Source organism: Hippopotamus amphibius, chromosome 12, assembly GCF_030028045.1.
Source record: "Hippopotamus amphibius kiboko isolate mHipAmp2 chromosome 12, mHipAmp2.hap2, whole genome shotgun sequence".
Lineage (NCBI taxonomy): Eukaryota > Metazoa > Chordata > Mammalia > Artiodactyla > Hippopotamidae > Hippopotamus > Hippopotamus amphibius.
In genome coordinates, this window is record NC_080197.1 from 80,523,176 (window position 1) to 80,546,961 (window position 23,786).

Here is a 23,786-nt window from a genome sequence, read left to right on the forward strand (position 1 = left end):
AAATTTTCAGTGGAATTCATTTCTCCCCTAAACACATAATTCAGATCAAAGATGTGCCTGCGGTTTAACAGTCAGCCTGCGGTTTGGGAGATGGTTGATTTTGTTCTGGTTTGAGTGTGTGCCATGGAGGTGAGCGGTCACTGATGTGGGGATAACAGGTCTGTGTCTCCCCTTGCCCCACACTCCTTGTAAGAGCACTGAAACATACACGTGCAATGATGGGCTGCAAGTATTCTGTGGGTCTATCATGGCGTTTAGGTGTTGTAGATGTTGGAGACACAGAGGGAACCGTCCCTTCCTGACTCAGGAGGTAACAGCAGGCCTTCTGGCCTCAGGGCTCAGCAAGGTCAGCTCCTTTTCCGTCCTCCTCTTTCCTCGGAAGGGAAAGCGTGCTCCTGCAGCCCAGTGTGCGGGTGGGGAGGCGTGCCCCACACACCCTTGCTTGGTCACGTGTCTGTACCAGGTCTGAGCTTCCAGTTCACGTCTGGGTGTCTGAAGCTGTGAGGAAACCTACTTCCCTGCCTCCTTTCTGACCCCTAAAAGGAGAATGAGGCCCGGCTCTTGTGTGGGCGTCTAGAGATCTTTTTATGGCCCAAGAATAAACAGGGAGATAGAAACGCAAAGCTTACTTTATCTCCAATGCTCAGCAGGGACTAATTCCTGGGCCTGCAGCTCTCCTGCCTCCTGCCTGCCCCCAAGAGCAAGCCTCTTGTCTCCAGGAACACAAGTCAATCTGCTCCACAGCCTGAAGAATCTCTGCTGTCGTGCCCCATGGTCCCCTGCCTCCCTGTAGAGGCTAAGAACTGGCTTTAAAATCTTCTGTGACCTTCCTCTCAGCACGTTTTGCTGGAAATGACGAAACGTTTCCTTGGAAGCAGAGGCAGGTTTCTGCTGGAAGGCTGGACAGATGCAGTGCTGCTGGAAACCTGGGGCATTTGTGGACTCCTGGAACAACTCCCCCGTAGAAACTAGTGGTAAATACCTTTAGATATCATTTCCTTTCAAAAGCCCAGGGAAAACATGCCCACTAATGTTTACAAATGAAATGTTTACTTTGGAAAATCATTTGCCTTGTTACTTGCGAGGCTGGTGAGGCTGGCGAGGCTGGCGAGGTCGGGGAGGCTGACGAGGTGCGTCGGCGGTCACGGGCCGACACTGCCACCTGGCGGTTGGCACATTCTCCAAGTTCCAGAAATAACTGGAGCTGCTAATAAAAAAAACCCATGTTCCCAGAACAGCCCTTCCCACAGAGTGATAACTCGTCTAGAAATGGCCCAGTACATGTAAGAAAAAATAATTTAAGCTTGACATTTACTGTGTGATATGAGCAAAGGACTTTTCCTACCTACTCTATCCTTGGTACCAAGTGCACTGAATGATACAATGAAAAGTTTGAGTGAAAAAAGTCTGAAACATTTTACTTCATATAACACACACTTTAAAAAAAAGGCAGAAACATTTAGGGAAACAACATTTGACATGAAAGAACCTTGAGCCGAAGGGCCTTGGAAATCAGTCTTAAAATATTTTGCTTTCACAGAGTCTTTTTCATGGCCGCTTGTGTCATGCTGAAGAGATAAGCTTCGTAGATTATATTTAAGAAGTTGTCGTCATTCTGGAAAACAAAAATCAAAAGCCCCAGAGGGATGTGATTTGATTGGCAGAAACCAGAGGCTTGCTCTGACTTGGAGCTGAAGTGGCACCTTGATCCTAAGGTGCTCCTCTCCACCTGTGTGCACTCACAGCGGCTGCTTTTTAAGCTGACTAGTCGGTGGGGCTGCAGGCCAGGCCAGAAGGGTCAGCTGCTGGTCCTCAGCGGTCAGCCTGGGACGCAGCAGGTGCTCGTGGCCTGCAGTTCAGGCGGGCACCAGCCTCGGGGCAGCACGGGGCAGGCCGGCTCCGGGGAAGCCTGGTCTGCTGTGTGGAGAGACATGGGGCCCCCGGGAAGCTGCACGAGGAGGACATCACCCAGCTCCGTCTTCCAAGCCTGCCTGGGAGGTCGCTGCTGGATCTGAGAGACCTCCTGAATCGCCCACAAGGGGTGCCTTCGTTGTGGGTGTAACTTAAAACTGCCAGTGCGCTTGCATCTGGCTTGTACCCCGCTAGAGCCAGCGCGCCACCCCCGTTAGCTACAGAGAGCTCTGGGCTTGGCAAGCGGGCCGCGCCGAGGCTGCAGGCTCTGGGCGCCTGTCCTTCTTGGGACCGAGAGAACCACAGGCCCCCCAGTGAGTGGTTTTCTGTTCCTGATGCTGGAGACGGCTCCCTCCCACCCCATCCTTTAACACTCTGGCGATGCACCCACGTTCCACACTCCTGCTTGGCCTCCCCTGCACGGGGCCAGCGTGGTTCTCACACAGGGAGAGGGAGCCACGCTACCCTGGTTTTCCTGCAAAGGCTCCGTGAAGGAGCCTGTGTCCTGACAGCAGGCAGAGACCAAAGCTGAATGCCTGAGTGACTCCCAGTGGCTCATGGGAAGATGCCGTCTAAGGCACCGGGAATGTGAAACACAGGCCGGGTGCAGGGAACAGACACATGATCTCTAGCTAGTGTGGTCAGGGGGCTGCTCCAGACTTTGGGGGTCTCCATTCCTGCACAGAGATCTTTGGAACAATGTTACCAAACAGAATAAGCCAGAAGAAATATGGAACTATTACACTCAGATTTAAGGGTTTTTTGTTTATTGCTCACAGTTTACAGATGTCCTACCTAGGTCCTCATGAACGTCTCATGAATGGCTTCGAGAAAAGGTGGAAAATACCCTTATTTATGAATTAGTAAGGTCAGATCACGTGTCGCCGTCTTTAGCAGATTGCTACTCTTTCACACAGATGCTGGTTTTGGCCCCATTCCTTTCCTTCTCTCTAAAATACGTTACCTTTAAAAGAACATTCTTACGAATGGAGACGACAGTCTTTTTTGAGTAAGAAGAGATAGTGCAAAAGTGCTGGCCACTCTCTCAAGGTCACCTGGCCGTCAAGCAACGTGCCACAAAAACCTTAAAGACCGTCTGCCAAAAAGATACCTAAATGCGTGGGCTGTGGTGTCCGTGGTCTGTCTGGGCAAGCGCGCTGCGCTTCGCGAGGCCTGTAGTGTGCCTGGGGTGGGAGGGGGCTCAGCAGCCAGGCTGGGCCCTGCTCCGCCACCCACTGGCCGGTGACCTCAGCTCAGTCCCTCAGCCTCGGCGTCCTGTCTCTAACACCGGGCCTGGCACAGAGCTCTACACACGGGTCACTGCTCTTATTACCCACAGAGGCACGAGGAAGCCATCCCAGCCTGTCCTCACTGGCAGGCTTCAACATCGTCTATAAAATACGCCTTTGTTGTCACAGCTGTTTCTGCCGCCTCAGCTGCCTCCTCCCCTGCAGCAGCCCAGACGCTGCCACGGGCTCAGGGCAGCCCTCCCCTCTGCTCCCTTCTGGTTCCCGACAGCCCGCAGACCTGGAACCCTCCCAGGGGTTGCTTCACCTCCTCCTTTTCTGCCGGGTGGCACTTGAGGACTTAGTCAATCCTCCAAATTACAACACCCTTAAGGAGTGGACACACTCAGAGCCACGGTTAGTCTCTGCACCTCCTTCAGAAGCGCTGGGGTTCAGGGTGAGCTGCTGCATGGCCCTCTTCATCTTGGGGAGCAGGGAGTGGGCACTAGACACCAGCAGGGCAGCAGGCTGGCCGCAGCAGGCAGCGCCTCCTACCTGGATGAGGTGCAGCAGGGCCTCCTGGAGCTGCAGCTTGGTCAGGGCGCTGCCTGGGGTCCCAGGGGGCTCTGGCGTCCGCAGGGGCAGGAGGAGGCCGGTGGGGGCGGCAGCTGGGTCCTGGCTTCCCATGGGCAGAAGCCCATTGCTCTTCTCTGGTGGCGGAGCCCAGGGAGGCTGCGTGAACACCAGGGGCGACACGAGAGGAGACGGGGCTGCAGCGGCCGGGACGCGCCGGGGTGAGAGGACCTGAGGGTGGGAAACGGGGAGACGGGCGGGCGGGTGAGGGCGGCTCGTGCACATGGAAGGTGCGGAGAGCACGGAGGACACTGTGGGGTTCGGGGTTAAAGCAGCCAACAGGAGGCTGGGCTCCATCTGCAGGTACCTCCCTCGACAGCACCGGTAGCCCCGCGTCTGCTGTCCTGGCTGTGGTCCCCATGGCAGGTTAAGTTGTGCTCGGAGTAGCACCTCATTTCTCTGGCTTCCTGTCATCGCTTGGGGACACGCATCTAGGATCCTGGCCTTTCCCTCAGGGCTGGCCGTCCATGTCCCTGCCCGGCTGTGGCCCTGCGTTTCTGCTGTGAGGGCCCCACCAGCTGCCACCTCCTCCCTTCCCTGGCACGGGCAGGGTGGCCAGGGCGGCAGGGTCACTGCCACCTCCTGATTCTCTGCGCTCAGGTCTCAGAGGCATCCCTGGGGGCTACTCATGCAGGCGTGCAGGGGACCTGTCTATCTGGGCTGGTTTGTCTGTCTCTCTTGGCCACCAGACCTAAAACCAAGTTTTCCAATAGTGTCTCCAGTTGTGCAGGTGACATCTGACCCCACCTGACTCCTACAGCCTCTCATTTGTTTCCAGCTCAGGTGAGAAAAAAGAACATTAGTGTCAGCCACTGGAGGCCCCCAAGAGCTCATGAGAACAAGGCATAGAGGCCAGGAATCTAGGAGGTGCTGTAATTTCACAATCACTCCCTTGGCATCTTCTTGGGCAGAAAGTAGCCTGGAGGAAGGCGGTTGTTTGTTTAACTGTCCCTATTTGCTGTTTGGAGGAGAGGTGGCTTCATAGCCGGTCACGAGAGCACCACGGCTCTGCACCCTGCGAGCACTGTAAGGGGACGTGCCCACAGAGGGCGATTGCCAAAGATTAGCCCCAAATTCCCAGTGTCCAACCTAAATCCTCAGGAAGAAAAGCAGAAGAAGCGGGGCAATGTTACACTGAAGTGATGATGAGGGTGGGGAACAACCATTGTCTCTACAGCAGCAGGTTTGAGATTCTCATCAATAACAGACAAGAACACTTTGACCCACAGTCTCATAAACACGAAGACTGTGCTCCACACCTATGGTCTTTGTTCCAAAAAGTGAAAGATTTCTGAGGCACTGTTATAAGCTGCTTGCCAAAATATGACGGAAGGACCAATGAGGATACACATAATAAATAGGGAAAACTTTCTAATTTTTTAATTAATTAATTAATTAATTTTATTGGCTGTGTTGGGTCTTTTTGGCTGTGTGCGGGCTCTCTTTTAGTTGCGGTGAGTGGGGGCTACTCTTTGTTGTGGTGCGGGGGCTCCTCATTGCCGTGGCTTCTCTTGTTGCAGAGCACAGGCTCTAGGCACGTGGGCTTCAGTAGTTGCAGCACATGGGCTCAATAGTTGTGGCTCATGGGCTCTAAAGCACAGGCTCAATGGTTGTGGCACACGGGCTTAGTTGCTCCGGGGCATGTGGGATCTTCCTGGAGCAGGGATGGAACCCGTGTCCCCTGCATTGGCAGGCGGATTCTCAACCACTGCGCCACCTAGGAAGCCCAAAGCTTCCTAATTTTTAAACCCAATGCATTTTCAATGAATTTGTAACCAATCCAAATGGAAAAAAAAAATCCAACAGATCTCCAGATGATACCCACAGGCAGAGAAAAAATGGAAAAGCTTTTGGTTTTCTCACTGTTCTAAGTTACTAGTGACCACAGAGAAGCATTTTCCCTGGAGGACAGAACATTTCTAAGAATGACAACATGTCCCCTCTCTGTCAATCAGTGTGTACGTCGTTGTGGTGGGGTGTCAGATGGCAGCCTTCTCTTTCTCCTGAGCCTCATTAAGCTACACCTGCTGAGACAGACAAGGAGGCTGCACCTTCTGGGGTCAGTGACCTGCTTTTCTGCTGACCTCAAGTGCCCGCGGGCAGGGGCAGGGCACCCAGCTCCTCATTCCACATACCATGTGTAGCAGGGGCCGGGCCCGCAGTCAGTGCTTGGAAGCGCAGACTGGATAATGAACACACAATGATCTACTGTGGACTGAAATAACCAGATGAGGTCAGGTGTCTGGCAACCCCAAGTGATTTCAAATGATTTCAGATCCTAGGTTTCCAAAGTCAAAGATTTGGGCTTTTCCCATGTCAATGTACACGCCTTCAAACCTCGTGACATGAAGTCTTAACTCTAGGAATGATGCATCTCTGAAAGGGGGAAGATCCCAGATTAGTGGGCAAAGACCAGATTCCCTTCCAGACAGGAGGCGAAGTCGGGGTCTAGGTGTGCAGACGTGGCTGTGGCCCTCGTCCTGCACAGAAACGTCCTGAGCTCCCTGTGCCCTGGCAACACCTTCCACCCTGGCAGCCACCTACCTGAAGGAGGGGAGCCTGCTGCTCCGCGCTGGGGGTCTGGTCCCTCCAGGACTCCAGGGGGTTCCGTGCTCCAGTGCTCAGGGTGGCCACGGGGAACTTGGCCGCCAGGGCAGGGCGACCGGGCACTGGCAGCTGCTGCTCCTGCTGCACCGCCTGAAGCTTCTGCAGCAGCTCCCGTGGGGAGACCTCATCAGCCCCTGTGGGCTGACAGCCAGGGCCAGGGCCAGGGGGCGCTGGCCTCGAGAGAGCCCGGGGCCCCAGCGTCTGTGGCGGGAGGGCGCTACCACTGAGACCGGTTGGCCTGGCAGTGGCCGTGGGGGTGGCAGCTGAGCCGGCAGGTACCGGTGCCCCAGAGTCGCACCTGTTCTTGGCCCCGGGGATGCTCTGGAACTGGTCCAGTGGGTTCTGAGTCACAGAGGAACCATGTGTGCGGTGGGAGGCTGAGGAGCTGCGGGGAGACCCTGGCCGGGCAGGCCCAGCACAGGCCACCCTGATGGCATCTCTGCAGGGCCGGCTCTCAGGCAGCTCTGCCAGTGGCTGCAGGTCCAAGCTCCTGACCATGAGCTTCTGGATGGCTGGACAGAGCTGCTTCTCGACTGGGGGCGAGTGTCTTCGCGGTTCCTCACAGGACAGGGAGCGGACGACCCCCTGCCGAATCGGAAGCTTCTCTTGCTGCTGCTGCTGCTGCTGGTGGAGGGTCTGCGGAGGTCCCGTGGCTTCCTGACACATAGCTTTGTCCTGCTTCCCAAAGAGAGCCGTCAAGGACAGGTGTTGGGGTTCAGGGTCTAGGGTCTGCAAAAAATAAACACGTCTCAAAACGGGTCCACATACAATTTGGTTATGTGGGGAGAATAAAACAGAATTTACCTATCTGATGATTTCTTCTATTTACAAAGGATTAAGTAAGAGAGATGAAAAAGCTTAATGATAAACTTTACACATCTGGGACCTCCCTTTTAAGGTCAAAATTTTTCACAGCCTTCTCCCTCCCACCCCAAGACAGCTATTATTATATTTCAGTATCTGTTGATTTCTTTCTTTCTTTTTTTTTTTTTGGCATGTGTCATGGGGGGAATCTTAGTTCCCTGACCAGGGATCGAACCTGTGCCCCCCTGCAGTGGAAGCACAGAGCCATAACCACTGGACCTCAAGGTAAGTCTCTCAGTATCTGTTGATTGATAAACAGGCATATAATGCTTGATAGGCCTGGGGTTCACAGGCTGGGGGCCACTGTGGCACAAAATCTCAGACACTACAAGGCAAATGATCTCTTCCACAGGAAGCCCGTCTATTCCTGCAAAGATGGAAGACGCCGAGGACACGCAGAAACGCGAGGACTTCAAAACTCCTGGAAGTCCTCCACAGAATTATAGAAACTTAGAGCTGGAAAGTCCTAAGTCATTTACTCCAACTTGATCCTTTCAACTACATAATAGTAGCTTTAACAACCCGTCAGATGCGTAAACTCCACCTCCTCCCCCCCTTCCCACGAACCGTGGCCTAACCAACCCACTTCCTCCCCTCCCTGTGTCGTCTGGGCCTCCTGCCGCTGCTTTCTCTCTTCTTGGGCTAAGAAAACACGCGTTTCTTTTAAAGTCAATATATTCCGGTTTCTCTCTTAAAATAAAAAATGTCCATGAAAAGCAAACTTATAATAAAAGCTAAAAGATAACCAGAGAAGACTTATTTTTTTTTAAAATTCAATATAAGGCTTACATTAGCCACTCTTTATGTCTTTTGGCTCCATGTTCATTTTCAAAATTGATTTAAACCAATTCCTTTAAAAAAAAAAACAAAACCCTTCCTGAGGAATAACCATAAGAACTGGAAACAGCCACACTATACCCACAGTCAGTGATGGCACTGCAGATTAGCAACTGTGCTAAAGCTGGACTCTTCTGAAAAATGTATATACTCACACAGAAAGCACTGTGGTGTTTACATCTCAGATACAAATACAAAGACAAGTCACGGGGTCTAAAGGGGGATCTGACACCAGTCCTTAGACCAGGAATCCCACGTGCACACACAGTGCCTGCCCCGAACCTGGCACCATGGGGGCTCGTGGGCTGTGGCTCCCTCAGTGGCCGTGGGAAACCAGCTGCTGACCTTGGAAGGATACGGCTCTGACGTGATGTTAGGTTGTTGTCTTTCTAGAATACATTATTCTCTAAGGAGTTCAAGTCCACAAGGGATTAGCACAGAGTAAGGGGAATGCCAAAAAACTGTAACAACTTTCTAAGAAGAGCAAATTATTAATAATGACAAAATCTTTGCTTTGAAATCTCTGTCCCTCAGATTGACCTTAGGGCACCTGCACAGCACAGGACCCACCCTGACCGTACTCCGGGCCAAGGTCCCTCGGGAACCCCACAGAGGCCCGGGCGGAGAGCAGAGAACTGTGCACCTGGCTGGGCCGAGGGCTGCGCTGCTGCCGGCTCCCGCTAGGCTTCACTGGAATCGGCTTGATGAGATTGGGGTTGTCGTGGATGGCGGACGAGCTGCTGATCTGTTTGGGTTCAGAACAGGTTTTACACTGAAATGGAAAAAAAGAACCTCATTTTTGGTGTAAAAGAAGCTTTAATATTTTAAAAAGAATACACCTTCTTGCTCTTTATCTAGTTGGTACTTAAAAAAAATAGATTTCCGTGTACAAAGGAAAATCCCTTATTCTCCTCTGGTATGAGCTATATTTGAGTGTAAATCAAATTCAAACTGAATTTTTTCTGAGTTGCACAATTCAGCACCCTAAAGTATTCGATCAGCCTGCAGGACCGGGAGGCCCTGAGACGCTTGGATGAGTGAAAGGCTGCAGGTCTGCCTGAGAAGTGGCAGTTTAAACAGCGTCTCCTGCGCGTCAGTGATAAACAGCCGTGGAAACGCTCCCTTGGTGCCTCGTCTGGGTCACGGGAGGGCTCTACACACCTCTAGCAGTTGACTTAAAATTGGAGCGCTGCATCCTCAAAGCAACTAACCCTTTTCGGTCTATAAACCAAAAGGTAAAGCTGACTCAAATCACTGATTTAAAAACTACTAACATCACCTTTATTTAATAAATGACTTTTTGCATAAACAGAATAATTCAAATCTGAGCGTTCGGAGCCGCTCACTACAAATTAGAATTTCACAGAGAAAGAGACAAGAGGTGAGCCTCATCGTGTCAGATCCCGAGTCATCACCACACATGAACCTAACCAACCGGGCAACTGCTCGCTCACACAGTAGGATTCGTGACAGAGAGAGCACAATTGTGACATCTGTGTCTCTCTTGTTGAAACACCAAGTAAAACTCACTGTAAAACGTGGCCTTCTGCACTGTGGACTTTGCGGTGTCATTAGTTCCAACTGCACAGTCACGCCCTCAGGCCAGGACACACCTCACTGTCCCCACGCGGAATGGCTATGAACGCAGCCTTGTCCCTGGGGCCCCACGGTTCCGGTGTGCTTTACGGCTACTGGCTGCATTTTCTACTCAAAGTGTGGGGGCCTGGGGCCGATCACCACCACACTCACACAGGTGTGTAAAGTTAACTGCACAAAGGACTAATTATTTTCTGCCAATATTTTGCATATTTGGCACTAGTATTAAATGGCACGTTAAATCACTGTATTTACGAGTCATAAAATGTTACTTCTAATTCTTCTTAGGCGAATGATGGCTGCAGGACCCACTGGCCTGGCTTCTCAGACGTGGATCACCAACGCAAGATAAGGGTACAGGCTCAGATACAGTCACGGATAAACTGTGGGCATGAAAAGCCTTTACCACTGGCTAGCTAAGCAGAAGAAAGTGGCCGCTCAGCTCACTTCTGCAAGTGGCCCTGTCTATGGTCAGGGCTTGGGTTGCAAACTGCTCCACTCTGCACCTGTCCATGTGGGCCACAGACAGCACCCTCCGAGGAAAACAGCCAGAAAGAAGCTGCTTTCTGTGTCACTACGACGGGCCACCTACCACTGAGGCTTCACTTTCGTGTAAAAGGTGCTCAGAACAAAACACTGTTGACCTCAACAGTCTGCAGCTCATTTTCCAGTTCTTTCAGTTTCTATGCTTCTCCCGACCAAATGACTTTAAAATACTTGGAAAAACACACAGAGTTGGAAAAAGTATAATGGATTCTTCACGGAGAACCAGAGGCCTTAACAATTATGTAACACGAGCCCGTTTTATCACACAGAGATGTGTATCCATGAGGGGAAAAAAGTCTTGAGAAAAATACACTAAAAGTGATAAAAGTAGACATGTTTGAGTGGTAGGATTATGGGTAGTTTTATTTTTTTATACTCTTGAATTTTCTCATTGAACACAATAATTTCTTTAATGTCACATAAATAAGTCAGATTTCTAGCCAGAGGACAACTGTTCATTCTTACCTTAGGCCACAAAACACAAAATAGTCTTAAATACAGAACAGTCCACTTACTATTTTACTTTTCTTATTGCAGTATCGTTGATTTGCAATGTTGTGTTAGCTTTAGGTGTGCAGCAAAGTGATTCATTTATATGTGTACATACATGTTCCTCCAAACAGTCCACTTCTGAAGGCTCAGTACGTGGCCCAAGACCTCTCTGGACTGGCTGCTCGCCCTGCTCACTTGCACCCCAACCACGAGCCTAACAGGGAGGAGGAAGCTCAAAGTCACAGCACGGCTACTTCATGGAGAGATCCACAGAAAGTTGTTTCTTTGGGGAGAAAACACAAAATATTGGCCAAAACAAGGTTTTCAAATTACTTTATTAACTTCACGTAAAAAGTTGCGTCTGGTGCATCAGGCTTCACTTTATCAATATTATCTACCTCCAGCTCAAGATGCTTCCTCCTCTTACTTTTCAGGATTTTTATAGTTACGAGGTTCAGAGTTGGAGAGGCCCTCAGAGTCACTCAGGCTAATACTTGCGGTGAAGTTCTTCTGTAACATGCCTGGTACTCATCATTTTGTCTCTTCTTGAAAACTTCCAGTTTTCAAGGAAGGAAATCCACTTTCTCACAGCGAGAATCCCGAGGAAAGACTGTTTCCATGTTGCCTCTCCTGTACCTGGGTTCACTCCCGATCCCACATTCTCTGGGGCGTCTGTGTGTGCTCGGAGGGCAGGTGACACAAACGTAAGGCGAATGTGAAGCAAGGCCTGCCGCGCACGAGGGGACTCCTGGGGGCAAATATACCCGGTGGGCAGATCAGAAACCACACAAGGGACAAAGAACCCGGGAAGTGAGCCTTCAAGATGTCACCTGTTGCCAGGTAAGTAACGGGGGAGAGCGGCAGCCTGGGGAGAGCGGGAAGGCACTTTCAGGAAGCAGCACTGTTGCTCTGGGAGTAGTTTCCAGCATCTGCAGCGAAGCGGGAACAGAAGGCAGTGAGGTTGGAACGGTCACCCGAGGCTGCGTGGCAGGGTGCTCGGAGATGCTCAGGGTTCACATGCTGGGCAGTGAGAAACCGAGAAGGATGTGGACCAGGGGTCACGTGACCGTGCAGGCGCTTCTGGACGCAACCTGACGTTACCTGGCCGGTGGTGGCAGAAGGAAGAGCTTCTTCTGTTATTTATGACATGTATTTGATTTTATAGAAAAGCAGAGCCTGCACACTGATTAGACCTCTGTCTGCACGTCATGTCAACACTGTCACAACCAGTCTGTGGGGACATAATGACGGATAGAACAGTTTCAACCTCAATGAGTTTATGTGCCATGGGAGTGGTTGCCGTAAACGTAACAAACGAGGAAGAACAAAGCACGTTCTAAAGAATAACAGGCTGGTGATGCAGTGGGAAGAACAACTGATTTGAATGAAGAGATGTGGGAAAACTTCACGTACAAAGTGGCATTTTTACTGGGCCTTGAAGGAGACATAGATTCTGAATGGCAAACAAAATAGGGAAACACTGCGAATTGTGGGGACCGCACAAAGTGACGGTCTAAAGCCAGTCCCCAGGACCGGGCACCAGGGCCTCTGAGAGCACGTGTGCTCTGCACTCAGACACAGCTATGGGAGGAGGCTCGGGGAGCCATACATCACCCACTGTCCCCCAGTGGGCTGGCTGGGGAGGGGCAGTCTCTCCCCAGCCAGATCTTTAAGAAGTCAAAACATCATAAAATATAAATAATACAGTGTATGTGTTTGTGTGTGCATGTCAGTGTGTTGAGAGGAGGGAGAAAGAGAAGAAAATAATTTTTGTCCAGTTTTTGCCTTTCTTATCTACTGGCCTCTGTTATGCTGTCTTCACAGAGTCTGCGTTCTTCGAGGGCAAAAATGTCGCCTTTAAGATTAAGATTCACTGTGCGTGACATAGCACAATTAGTAAAGTATAATTAAGTCACTGCAACATCTCTTCATGGCTGTTGAAGAATCAAACAAACAAAAAAAGTGGATCCGGAGCTCACTGTTACTGATAAGAAAGCATCTGGGCCAGGTCGTGACGGGAGGAGGATGAAACCATGCAGTGTTCATGCTTGTCCAACACTCCCTCGGGCAGTGCTGACTGCATGCTAGACTCAGCACAGAGATGCCCGTGGGAGGATGTCTGTCTCCAGGGGCGCAGCCTCTGACACCACGTCCAGGGCACGTGCAGAAGCCTGGGTGGCTGTCCCCAAGGAGCCCACGCCCTGCAGGGCTTTTCTGACTGCCTCCCAGGGCCATTTAAGTTGTTCTCTACCTGCCCTATTCCCCTCCCCCGTCATTTCTGTTAGCGCTCAAGACGTTGGTGCAGGATCAGCCCTTCTGGCAGGAACACTTCCAGGCGAGCCGCATACTTGACCTTCCACCACTGTGGGTGGTTGCCCGACCCGCCTGCGGTCAGGTTTCCCTCCACCTCTCTCAGCACTAACACTTCCGATGACCCGGGCCTGAATCGGCTACTCCTCCAGAGGTTTAGGCTCTGTCCTTCCACCCACACTGAACAGCTGGAGCTCTGTGGTGGAGGCCTTTCCTGCATCAACCTGATAAATGCTTAATTCTTCCCACGACCACCAATTTCCAGAGGAAAGGGTTGGACGTCCTTCCTACTGCTAATGTCCTAGTACCGCCAAGGACAGCCACAATTATTCCATACAGGTTGTACTCACTTCTTGTTCATTTTATCCCAAAGACATTTATATTAATTTGTTGTTACTGTCAATGGGGTCTTCCAGTAAACCTTCTTACTGGAGACTATTTGTATACATGAAGGCAAGTGATTTCTTGGGCTGCCTTTGAATCCACTTAAAAACAACGTCTTCAGCCACTGAAAGCCAGTAAAGACGGCATTCCTCACGCGCTCTTGTTTGGCGCAAGGAACGGCACCAAGTCCGCCTCAGCAGGCGGGTTCCCAGCGCGGGATCTGAGTGTGAGTCGCAGGGAAGGCAAGACTCACCTTTGTGTATTCGTCTTTGGCCTTGGAGAGCATCTGCAAGATGTCCACCTCCTTGCCCTCTCCTGAGCGGAGGCTCACGGGGGACATTCCGGCTCCCCCTCCTGCTCCGTGGTGGGCTTTCAGCTGTTCGTACTGAGTGAGGCTAGGAAGACAGAGGGGAAATCCACACCAGAAAAGCCAATTCAACACAGCTGGTTTTTAAAACCATCCGGTTCTCACCCAGTTGTTTTTATCTTGTTATAATCATATTAGAAATAAGACTGCTGGACGTGAGAGAAGGAAGATGGGAGCCGAGGTCCTGAGTACACTGACCACACGTACACATCTAGAGTGGGGTCGCTCCCCGCCCCCCCCCCCCCCCCCCCCCCAGTTTTGTACAGAAAGTTAATGACACCTGGCCTGGGGCAGCTGTCACACAGCCAGGGCAGGGCTGAGCAGCTTGGACGGAGGCTGGGTGGCTTTGTGAAGCCGAAAGTATTCCCTACTGGTCTCTTTCAGCAAAAGTTTGCCAATTCCTCACTGAGAGCGTTAGAAAGGACCCATGAATTGCTGAGGAAACCCAGTTCTGGGTTCTCAAACCCTGGGCAAACCGCATGGCAAATTGAGAGTCTCTCCCTCCTTCCAAAATGCCTTGATTCCAGCCCCTCGAATCCTGCGTCTTGGGTGGTTTAGAAACACAGCGAAGATTCCACCCCAGGAGAGGAGGCGTGAAAACACAGCCATGAACAATGCCTTTTGTTTTCCAAAAACAACACAGAAGGGAAGCCAGATCAATCCTCTGCACTGCAGGGAGGCTGAGAGGAGTACTTCTCCCTTCCGTGGGCTCTGTCTGCAGCTCATGCTCCTTCAAAATTGCCGTGAAGTTTACCAGGAGAGAGATCTGAGGATTCACTAAGCGGTTCAGTTCTAAGGGAGGATGGGCAGGAATCCCCACACGTCAGCGGCCTGCTGCTCACCAGCCAACAGTTTCCTGCCCCAGCTGTGAAGGAATCACCTCAGAATCTGACAATCCTTACGCGGCCTCTTGGCTGGGCAACAGGGTGTTTTTTAATCTATACGAAATCCTGCTATTATTATCCATTGTGCAGTTTGCAATAACATGAATGTTCTAGGAACTAGCTGTTATGGTGGTAAATACCAGTTTGAATACACTTAATCACCACCTGCAGCTTGAGCTGGTTACCTAAAATTAGCTCTTAAAAGCTAGGCTTTTCAGAAATCAATCTTATTTATAAAAAAGTGCTCCCCACATTCCATATTTTGGGGTCACTTTTTAGCCATTTCCTTGACCCAGGACTTAAAATGGAAAAGCAGTTCTTTTGCAGACGGAGCTGCTCTATGGAATCCGTGCTGGCAGCAGCCAGACCCCGTGTCCGGCCGAGTCCAGTCCCAGCTCAGATCCAGCACGTGCAGGAAACTCATTTCTTTCCGAGGCTCTAAACCAACCGCAGAAGTGCAGGGAAATGACTGCCTCCCAGGGAGCAGCCCTGCGGCTCAGAACTGGCCAAAGGGTTGACGGATCCCAGAGGAGACAGCGTGCTGACCTGGGCCTCCTCTCAGTGTCCTCAGGGGAGCAAGAGCTGGCCAGGCAGACAGTCATTTCAGTCTCCCCCCATGCAGACTGGGACGAATCACAAGGCCTCGTGAGACTGATAGAAAAAGAGACTAGTAACACAAAAGAGACAGAGAGACTGTCTACTGATCACTAAACTAGTATTAGCTCAGATATTTCCAAAGAAACTGAAAATAAAGGCTTTCCGAAGCCCTCGCAGAGTCTGACGGGAGGGAGGTCTGAGCCCCACGGGCAGACCTCAGGGCAGGAAGGACTTGGGGACCCCAGAGAATGTGGGGCAGCCTTTTAGAAAGGCTCTGGATGTTTTCTTCACTGAGATACACTGATAACTTTTCAAGGAAAAAAGCTGCTAATTTACAAATGAGGATAATATTGGGTTGGCCAAAAAGTTCTTTGGGGTTTCTCCATAAGATTTTACGGAAACCCAAATGAACTTTTTGGCCAATCCAATATTAAGGAAATCTGCCATCTGGAAAATCTCATATTACAGATATTTCACAAGTGTAGAAAAAAAATGAAGGTGACCATTCTACATAATAAATCTCACCTACTGGAAATGTAAAACATTGTCATTTGTTTATTTTTCATGTATTAAGTAATAGTGAATGTGCTCCTAATCACGGTGAAAAGGACTGCTGTCAGAGACTTGTTTTGTTTAGGTTACAGTGTAGCTATGTATACTTAGAAATACAAACAAAGCACAGGTCCTGACAAATACTCAGCCCACAGCACTTACTTTTTCATAAGCTCTGCAATTCTTTGGCATTCTTCCTTATCATAAAACCAAATTCCATAAATGGACACTGCAAAAAACACATCAAACCAGTTATGAGCATCTTCAAAACTACAAAATGGAAAGAAATCCCCTTTCCATCTTGAGGAAAATACCTACTTATTGAATAAATGAAACCAGTCACTGGAGTTCAAGCTTGAAAATCTCACACGGGGATTTTTAGGCCCACAGAGATCACACATGTGTGCATACACACACACACACACACGCAGACACATACTGAAGTATGCTGTCCTTAAAAATATAGCGCCTGAACACAACAGGTATTTGGCAAATGCTTTTATTTATTTATTTATTTATTTATTTATGGCTGTGTTGGGTCTTTGTTGCCGCAGGCAGGCTTTCTCTAGTTGCAGTGAGTGGCTTCCTGGACCAGGGATCGAACCCATGTCCCCTGCATTGGCAGGTGGATTCTTAATCACTGTGCCACCAGGGAAGTCCCCGAATGTTTCTTAAATGAACGAACAGACTCCAACCTCCAGCTCTGAAATGTCACTGCCTCCACATGCCCTGCACACACTCACACACACTCCATCTTCATTGTTAAGTATCAGAAACCTGACACACAAATTAGGCCTGGAAACCTCTCTCCCTTCTCCTTCGCCCTGGAAGGCGTTAGTAACTGAAAGATCGGCTTTGAAAGACCTAAGTGAGGATTTGGTGCAGGAAAAATAAAATTCAGTAACAAATCTCTGACTCCAAAGGGTCTGCACAGAATATTTACAACTGCTGAAAGATTAGATAGGACTCTAGCTTAATGATTTAGTAATGAAAGAACAATGTGGCGTAACATAGTTGCTATTGATTCACTTAATAATTTTCAAACAAATTGTATCCTTTAGTACTTGTCTATGTCATTTTTATAGCAAAGGCTAAATAGGTCCAAAGTACATTTATAAATATCTAGTTGAAAAGGGAACTCTCCTGCACTGTTGGTGGGAATGTAAGTTGGTACAGCCACTATGGAAAACAGTTTGGAGGTTCCTTAAAAAACTAAAAATAGAGCTACCATATGAGCCAGTAATCCCACTCCTGGGCATATACCCAGAGAAAACCATAATCCAAAAAGAAACATGTACTGTAATGTTTATTGCAGCACTATTTACAATAGCCAGGACATGGAAGCAACCTAAATGCCCATCAACAGATGAATGGATAAAGAAGATGTGGCATATACATACAATGGAATATTACTCAGCTATAAAAAGGAATGAAATGGAGCTATATATAATGAGGTGGATAGACCTAGAGTCTGTCATACAGAGTAAAGTAAACCAGTAAGAGAAAAACAAATATTGTATGCTAACTCATATATACGGAATCTAAAAAAAAAAAAAAAAAATGGTACTGATGAACCCAGTGACAAGAGAAGACTAAAGATGCAGATGCAGAAAATGGACTGGAGGACATGAGGTTGGGGGGGCAGGGGGCGAAGGGGAAGCTGGGACGAAGTGAGAGAGTAGCATAGACATATATTCACCACCAACTGTAAAATAAATAGCCAGTGGGAAGTTGCTGTATAACACAGGGAGATCAACTGGATGATGGGTGAGGCCTTAGAGGGCCGGGACGGGGAGGGTGGGGGGAGTTGCGGGAGGGAGGGAATATGGGGATATGTGTATAAATACAGCTGATTCACTTTGGTGTACTCAAAAACTGGTACAAGAGTGTAAAGCAATTATATTCCAATAAAGGGCCCCCCCAAAAAAAATCTAGTTGAGGACCTGGTGGTATTAATCCTATAAATAATACACTAACTACATATACATGCAAAAAACCTTCACTGAAATAGCTGCCATGTTATGATAGGGTGATGGAAACCAACAAAATATGCTTTTAAAAGAAAATATTTTTAAAACTTAAACTTACAAAATATTTAATTACATGAATATTACTTGGTCATTAAAACAGCTGTGATATTTTGACAACTCCTCCCACCTTCAACTGACCAATGACTTGGCAGGTGCTTCTGTTTCTTGTCAGTACAGGTTCAGAAATCAAAGGGTACAGGAAATGTCGTTTTAGTGCTGTGTCAAGCAGACGTCTTTAAAGGGAACTTATAAATCTGAATTATCAACCTGCCAAAAGGTGAAATGGGGTCGACTTCCTGTGTGATTTGTGCACCAGGAATCTTTATCTTACCTGCGCGTGCAGGGCGGGGCAGCTTTTTCTAGATCAGACCGTTGTGTCCTCTTAGAAACACACACACTCCTCTTTGATACATGGACACTCTGGAAAAAAGAATGTCTGCGTTCTAAAGCCTATGTTCTGAGAGCCTTAATATCAAAAAGAAATTCTTTCATCTCAAGATCATTAAGCGAGTCTCTCAGAACTTGATTCCGGGCTGTCCCCTGTCCGTCGACACTAATTCCCAGCACTGGCTGCCCCCACAGCTTCCCACATGCCGACCCACCTGCCCCGTGTTCCTATGAGCGAGAGCGGATTGGATCACCAACATTCAGCAACTAAAAAAATCTGAAGACGTCGTGTGTTTTGGAGGCTTTAGTCCTCGTTACAAAACAAGGATCCTGCTCTATTCTGTGGTTACAGTGAAAACTTCCTTTCCTTGGAGATGCAATTTTCCAAAACTATCAAAGGAGGAAAGAGGTAGCAGGGGAGAAAAATACACAACTAAGAAATCCGAAGCCCGGTAGTATGGGAAGAACAGCCACTTGTGTTTCATCAGTAGAACATATGAGTAGAAATATTTTGGGTGCCATTGTGGGGGGATGTTACACATTTGTAGCATTTGACATAAGGAACTAGGTTCTCATAAGGATCGGATGCCAAGGAAACTGCTGATATAAATAGAAAAGCGGTTTGATGATGTTATTACTACGAGAAAACTGAAATGCAGATGGAGGGGGGAAGATGCCGTGAGAACATCTCTCAGATGTTGAAGGGGAGGAAGGGAAGGCTGGGTCTGAAGCATTACTGAGATGTTGTGGAGATTTCCTTAGGACCTGACCTTTTTCTCTAAAGCAACCCGACTTTCAAATGGGGTCACTTTGAAACGGCTCTTTTCATCCCAGTTAACATGCAGTTTGTTCAATTTAAATAGTCAAGAAGGAAAAACAGATTTATCAACAGGCCTGGCTCCTGAGAGGCAGCAGCACCAAGATAACATGTAGAACGGGGCCTAACTTTTTCTCCTTAAAATAGTTTCACAGCGTGAGCCACATTCCGCTGCAGCTCCCGCCTCTCCGGCCCATGTTTTCAGCTGGGACCAGCCTATCTCTGTCCTGCACAAGAGGGGCATTGCAGCAGCTGGTGACCCATGCAAACCAGAGCCCGTCGCCGCCAGGGAGGTGAGGAGCTGACGGGTTGACAGAACCATCACGTCTCACCCCCAGTTTTCCCAGGTGGCCACGGGGTGAGGCCAGCCTGGGGTGGGCAGCAGGCACCGCAGGGAAGAAAGAAGATCAGGTTGAAAAGGACCGAAGAAGGTGTGGTTCTGGCATTCTCAAACTTGGAGTGATCGCTGTAGCCTGACACGGGGCGCAGCCTCGTGGGGCACTGAGACAGGACCAGGAGAGATGTTCTGAGCAATCCGGGACCCACCATGCTGCGAGCCTTCCTTCCGCATGCCACGCCTGGGTACCGGCCTCTGCCCAGCCGCCCTGCTGAGACCCACGTGGGCTTTAAGGGCACTGTGGTGCGTGAGGCTCAGCTCAGCTGTTCCTACATCACTCCTGGAGGTAAGAAACCCCAAAGTGGAGAGAAGAATAGGAAGACTGTTGAAATTTGCTCTAAACTGTCTAATGACGCCCAGATTGTGACTTCCCCAAGCTAAGAACACATTTTTGGGGCAATCTTCTTCCTGTTGATGAACACAGGACTTTAATAGCACAGCTGTGAAATTCTGCCTAAAACTGCCCTGTCCTGTTTTATGTCACGCTTTGGAGATTCTTGGTTGAAAAAAGCAATGTTTGAGGCAACTGGCAATGTACCATCACCTGGACATATCTGTTAAAACACCACCTATTAACAACTTCTATTTTCCTTTTAATTCTGCTCAAAAGATTAGGAAAGTGAAATTTCCATGGTAGATTTCATGTCTGAATACTGTAGGTACAGCAGACAGGAGAGAGCAAGCTGACGGTATTCGATAATGATATTTTCTTTTCTTTTAATGCCACCAGCAGAAAAATCCAAAGGTGATCACATTTTAAGAGGCTAGTTGAGGTGGTCATAAAGGGAACAGCAAATGCCCTTGAAAGTGCCTTCATTTGGAAATCTCTGATTCTCGTTAGCGTGGTGCGTGAGTTCATTCTGGAGGTTCTCTGGGGATTTACCTCGCCTAGTTTATGTTTTAACAAATATTTCTATAAATCTCTTCTTTTAAGACATTTGTCATTCGTTCCGTATTTGACCTCAAATAACTTCCAACTCCAAGTCATGAAGGTGATTTGCAATCTTTTAACAATACTCATGCTAATGTGTGTGCAACTTTAAAATACAGGGCCTGTTTCCATACAGTTTAGTAAGCAGACAAGACATATTGCATAGGTGACGTTTATGTAGGCAGGATAAGGACGTCTGATTCGGTAATGCTCTCCTCCTCGCTCCCCCTCCAATCGCGCCCCTCACTCGCTTTAAAAAGAATCTCACTAATTTCTCTCAAAAGGATAGGAAATATTTTTTTTTAGTCAGTATGCAGCAAAGAAGGCATTTAAGTTCTCTCTTTTCACTAGGAAAGCCATGGAAACCTGGCAGTGTAAATTACACAAACCTCCTCTGAGCACTTAAGGATAAGCCAAAATCTTCAAATTCCTTCAAACCCCACTCTTTTCATGAAGTCTTTCGCACATGAGTGGAATAATAATCCCAGTGGAAAGACCAAGAACATCTAATCATATATTTGGTGTAAACACTTGTTTGTGAGACTTTGCTTGAATATGGAATTTCTTGATTCCTTGTACCATTTATCCTGTTCCAGTTTTTGTAGCATGACCCCATGGATGGTGACTGGTTACTGGCATTTGGTCAGCTACTATCCTTCCAAAAGATCACAAGATAGTTAAACAATTAGAAAGTGAGAGGCGTGAAACGTCAGAGCTGGAGGTGGGCGCAGGGGTGCGGTTCGAACACCTTCGTCACCAGTTGAGGAGGGTGGTCTCTCTCATGGACACAGTCATGTTTCTCGGTTCAATCTGTTTCCATAAAATACGCCTCTCCCCCAGCCTTACAAAGGAAATACATAAAGTATTGAAACAATTTTCATGTTTGAACGATTTGTAGGCTTGGTTATAAGAGATGTGAATCCGTCATGTTTAAACTAAGGTTCACTTGAACTCTCAAAAAGACCCAAGGAATGATGGAAGGGCAGGGGGAGGGAGGGAGGGAGGGCGTGTGGAAAGCGGGCTGTCTGGTCCTGCTGTGTCTGAGGGCAGGGGATGTGAGGCTGGCTCTGGCATCCACAACCGGGAGACAGGCTGCGTTTGGTTGCTCTGTGCTGACCCAGTACTTCTACCCCAATCAGAATGCTTTGCACTAAAAATGCATTCCTCTGGCATGTTCTTTAATGCCTTTAATGTTCTTTCATTCACCTTCTGCCTCAGCTTCACTGACCAAACACGGACACGATCTTGTAAAACAAAACCTTCCCTGGCCCCCTAGAGTCTACATAGCACTGTTATCTTTGGCCCCTGGTCTGGTTCTTTTCATGTGACATAGTTTTACTGCACCTCACAAATCAGTGGTCCTGTGATCTCCAAATACTGAAAGGTTCACAGTAGATGAGAAGCAGCTTCTCTTTTATGGGTGACTAATACTCATGAACATTTTGGGGGAAACAGTAGAAAACCTAAACAAATACCATGAAGTAAAAACAACCTCCCTCTTTTTAAATAAATTAACTTCCTTACAAAGTTAATGCCATAAATAATGACAAAAGCAGCCTCTCAACAAAAGCATTACACTAATTTGGATCAAATTAATATATATCTCCAAATACAAATGAGAATTTATTATCTTCAGAGGAAAATATGGATTTATTTTTCAAAAAGTTTTCATTTCTAACTAATGCATGTTATGTCATTAGACCTTCCAAGTCTCCACAGAGGTCTTTATTCTCCCAAAATGGGAATCTTGAGCTCTGCTACTGTCCTCAGGTTCATGAAATGTCCCATGAAATCTCCATTATATACTAACTTCCTAATTTTATTTAGTTCAGGGGAAAGTTGCTTTAGTCTAGGAGATTTAACAGAGTAAATAAACATTTTAAAAAATTAGGAAGCAGAAAAAGTCACAGGTAATAATAAAAATAAACAGGAACAACTTATTCTGTTTCATTGGCCATTTAGATTTGTATTTTCATTTTGTCCACAATCTTGCTGGTTAATCCCCATATCTCCCAGGTGTCAAATAACAAGCGTGGGCTCCCTGACGCGTCTTCTCTCCCTGATTCCTTGTCTTTCAAGACTCCTCTAGGGGGAAATGGTCTCAAGTGTTTCTTTTCTCCCATAGTTTTTCAAACATTCTAGGACTTAAAAAAAAAACACATGTCATAATTAAGTGTTTATAGAACTGCTGCCCTCACTAGACCCGAGCTCCTGGAGGGCAGGACTTGAATGCATAATGACCAGCATGTGGCACATTCAATAGGTATTTGCTGAGCTGAGCTGAGCTGAAATCCAAGACATCAAGATCTTGTACCATCTTACACAATGGTTGCCGCTACTCTGGCTTAATTAAATGTCTCAGTCTAGATGTGCCAGGTCCTTCCCATGGACCAACTACACCTTCCCTGGGGCTCACAGCACGCATGGTTCTCCTCACGTCATCCCTTTTGTTCTCCTGACCTCACTCAGAGTTTATTATGCTTCAAACATCTGATAATCTTAGACATAAGTTATGCTGATGGGATTTTGTCATCAGCTCCCTAGGACTGTATACTCTATTGGTCCAGCACTGCGTGGGCACTGATGCTCTCATTTTCCGTGTATGTTGCCATGGACCAGTCTTCCTGATGGACTACTTGTCAGGCGTTGGCAACTAAGGGCTCAAAGAATGCAATTAATATGCAAAATCATATGCATTTCTCTTCAGAGTATGAGTAACAGTACTTTGATCTGGCACAAAACACAGGTACTCATATTCTAGTCCCGTCTGATGATAGTACTCCGAAGCTTACACACACGAGTACCTAAATTAGCTTAAAACCTAAGACTGATATGCCAGGTCAATTGTTCCAGCAACACACTGAAAATGTGTGATCTGAAGTGAACCCCAATACAGCAAAATAAGTCTTGGCTCAGAGAATTGTAGTTTCTGAGAAATATATGTTTAAGGTAAACATAAAATAGAGTATTTCTACAGGTCACAAACTTATTCCAATGAAAAAAAGACCTCTTCACATTTTGAATCAGATTATTTAATCAAGTGTTTACTAGTTATAGGAATAGCTTCGCTGAAATACACTAACTATAAAAATACATGATCACTGGGCTTCCTAGGTGGCGCAGTGGTTGAGAATCCGCCTGCCAATGCAGGGGACATGGGTTCCATCCCTGCTCCAGGAAGATCCCACATGCCGCGGAGCAACTAAGCCGCTGCGCCACAACTATAGAGCCTGAGCTTTAGAGCCTGTGAGCCACAACTATTGAGCCCATGTGCTGCAACTACTGAAGCCCATGAGCCTAGAGCCCATGTTCCACAACATGAGAAGCCACAGCAATGAGGAGCCCGCGCACCACAACGAAGAGTAGCCTCCACTTGCTGCAACTAAAAAAAAAAAGAAAGCCCACGCACAGCAAAAAA

General features: G+C 48.1%; 1 protein-coding gene across 5 annotated transcripts in view; it reads right to left on the bottom strand.

The window, feature by feature from the left end:
• Positions 1–1,400: 1,400 nt before the first annotated feature.
• The window catches only part of DCP1B (decapping mRNA 1B), a 54,988-nt gene continuing 32,602 nt past the window's right edge, over positions 1,401–23,786 (bottom strand). For 2 of the 5 annotated variants that reach the window (XM_057702507.1, XM_057702512.1), the window contains 7 exons: positions 15,969–16,035; positions 13,660–13,801; positions 10,828–10,926; positions 8,722–8,850; positions 6,315–7,106; positions 3,693–3,941; positions 1,401–1,615 (listed from right to left, as the gene is read on the bottom strand). In XM_057702507.1, the coding sequence (XP_057558490.1) occupies positions 1,535–1,615; positions 3,693–3,941; positions 6,315–7,106; positions 8,722–8,850; positions 10,828–10,926; positions 13,660–13,801; positions 15,969–16,035 (1,559 nt within the window). In that variant the 3' untranslated portion in view covers positions 1,401–1,534. The remainder of the gene's footprint in view (positions 1,616–3,692; positions 3,942–6,314; positions 7,107–8,721; positions 8,851–10,827; positions 10,927–13,659; positions 13,802–15,968; positions 16,036–23,786) is intronic. The other 3 variants (XM_057702509.1, XM_057702508.1, XM_057702510.1) reach the window with 3 other exon arrangements.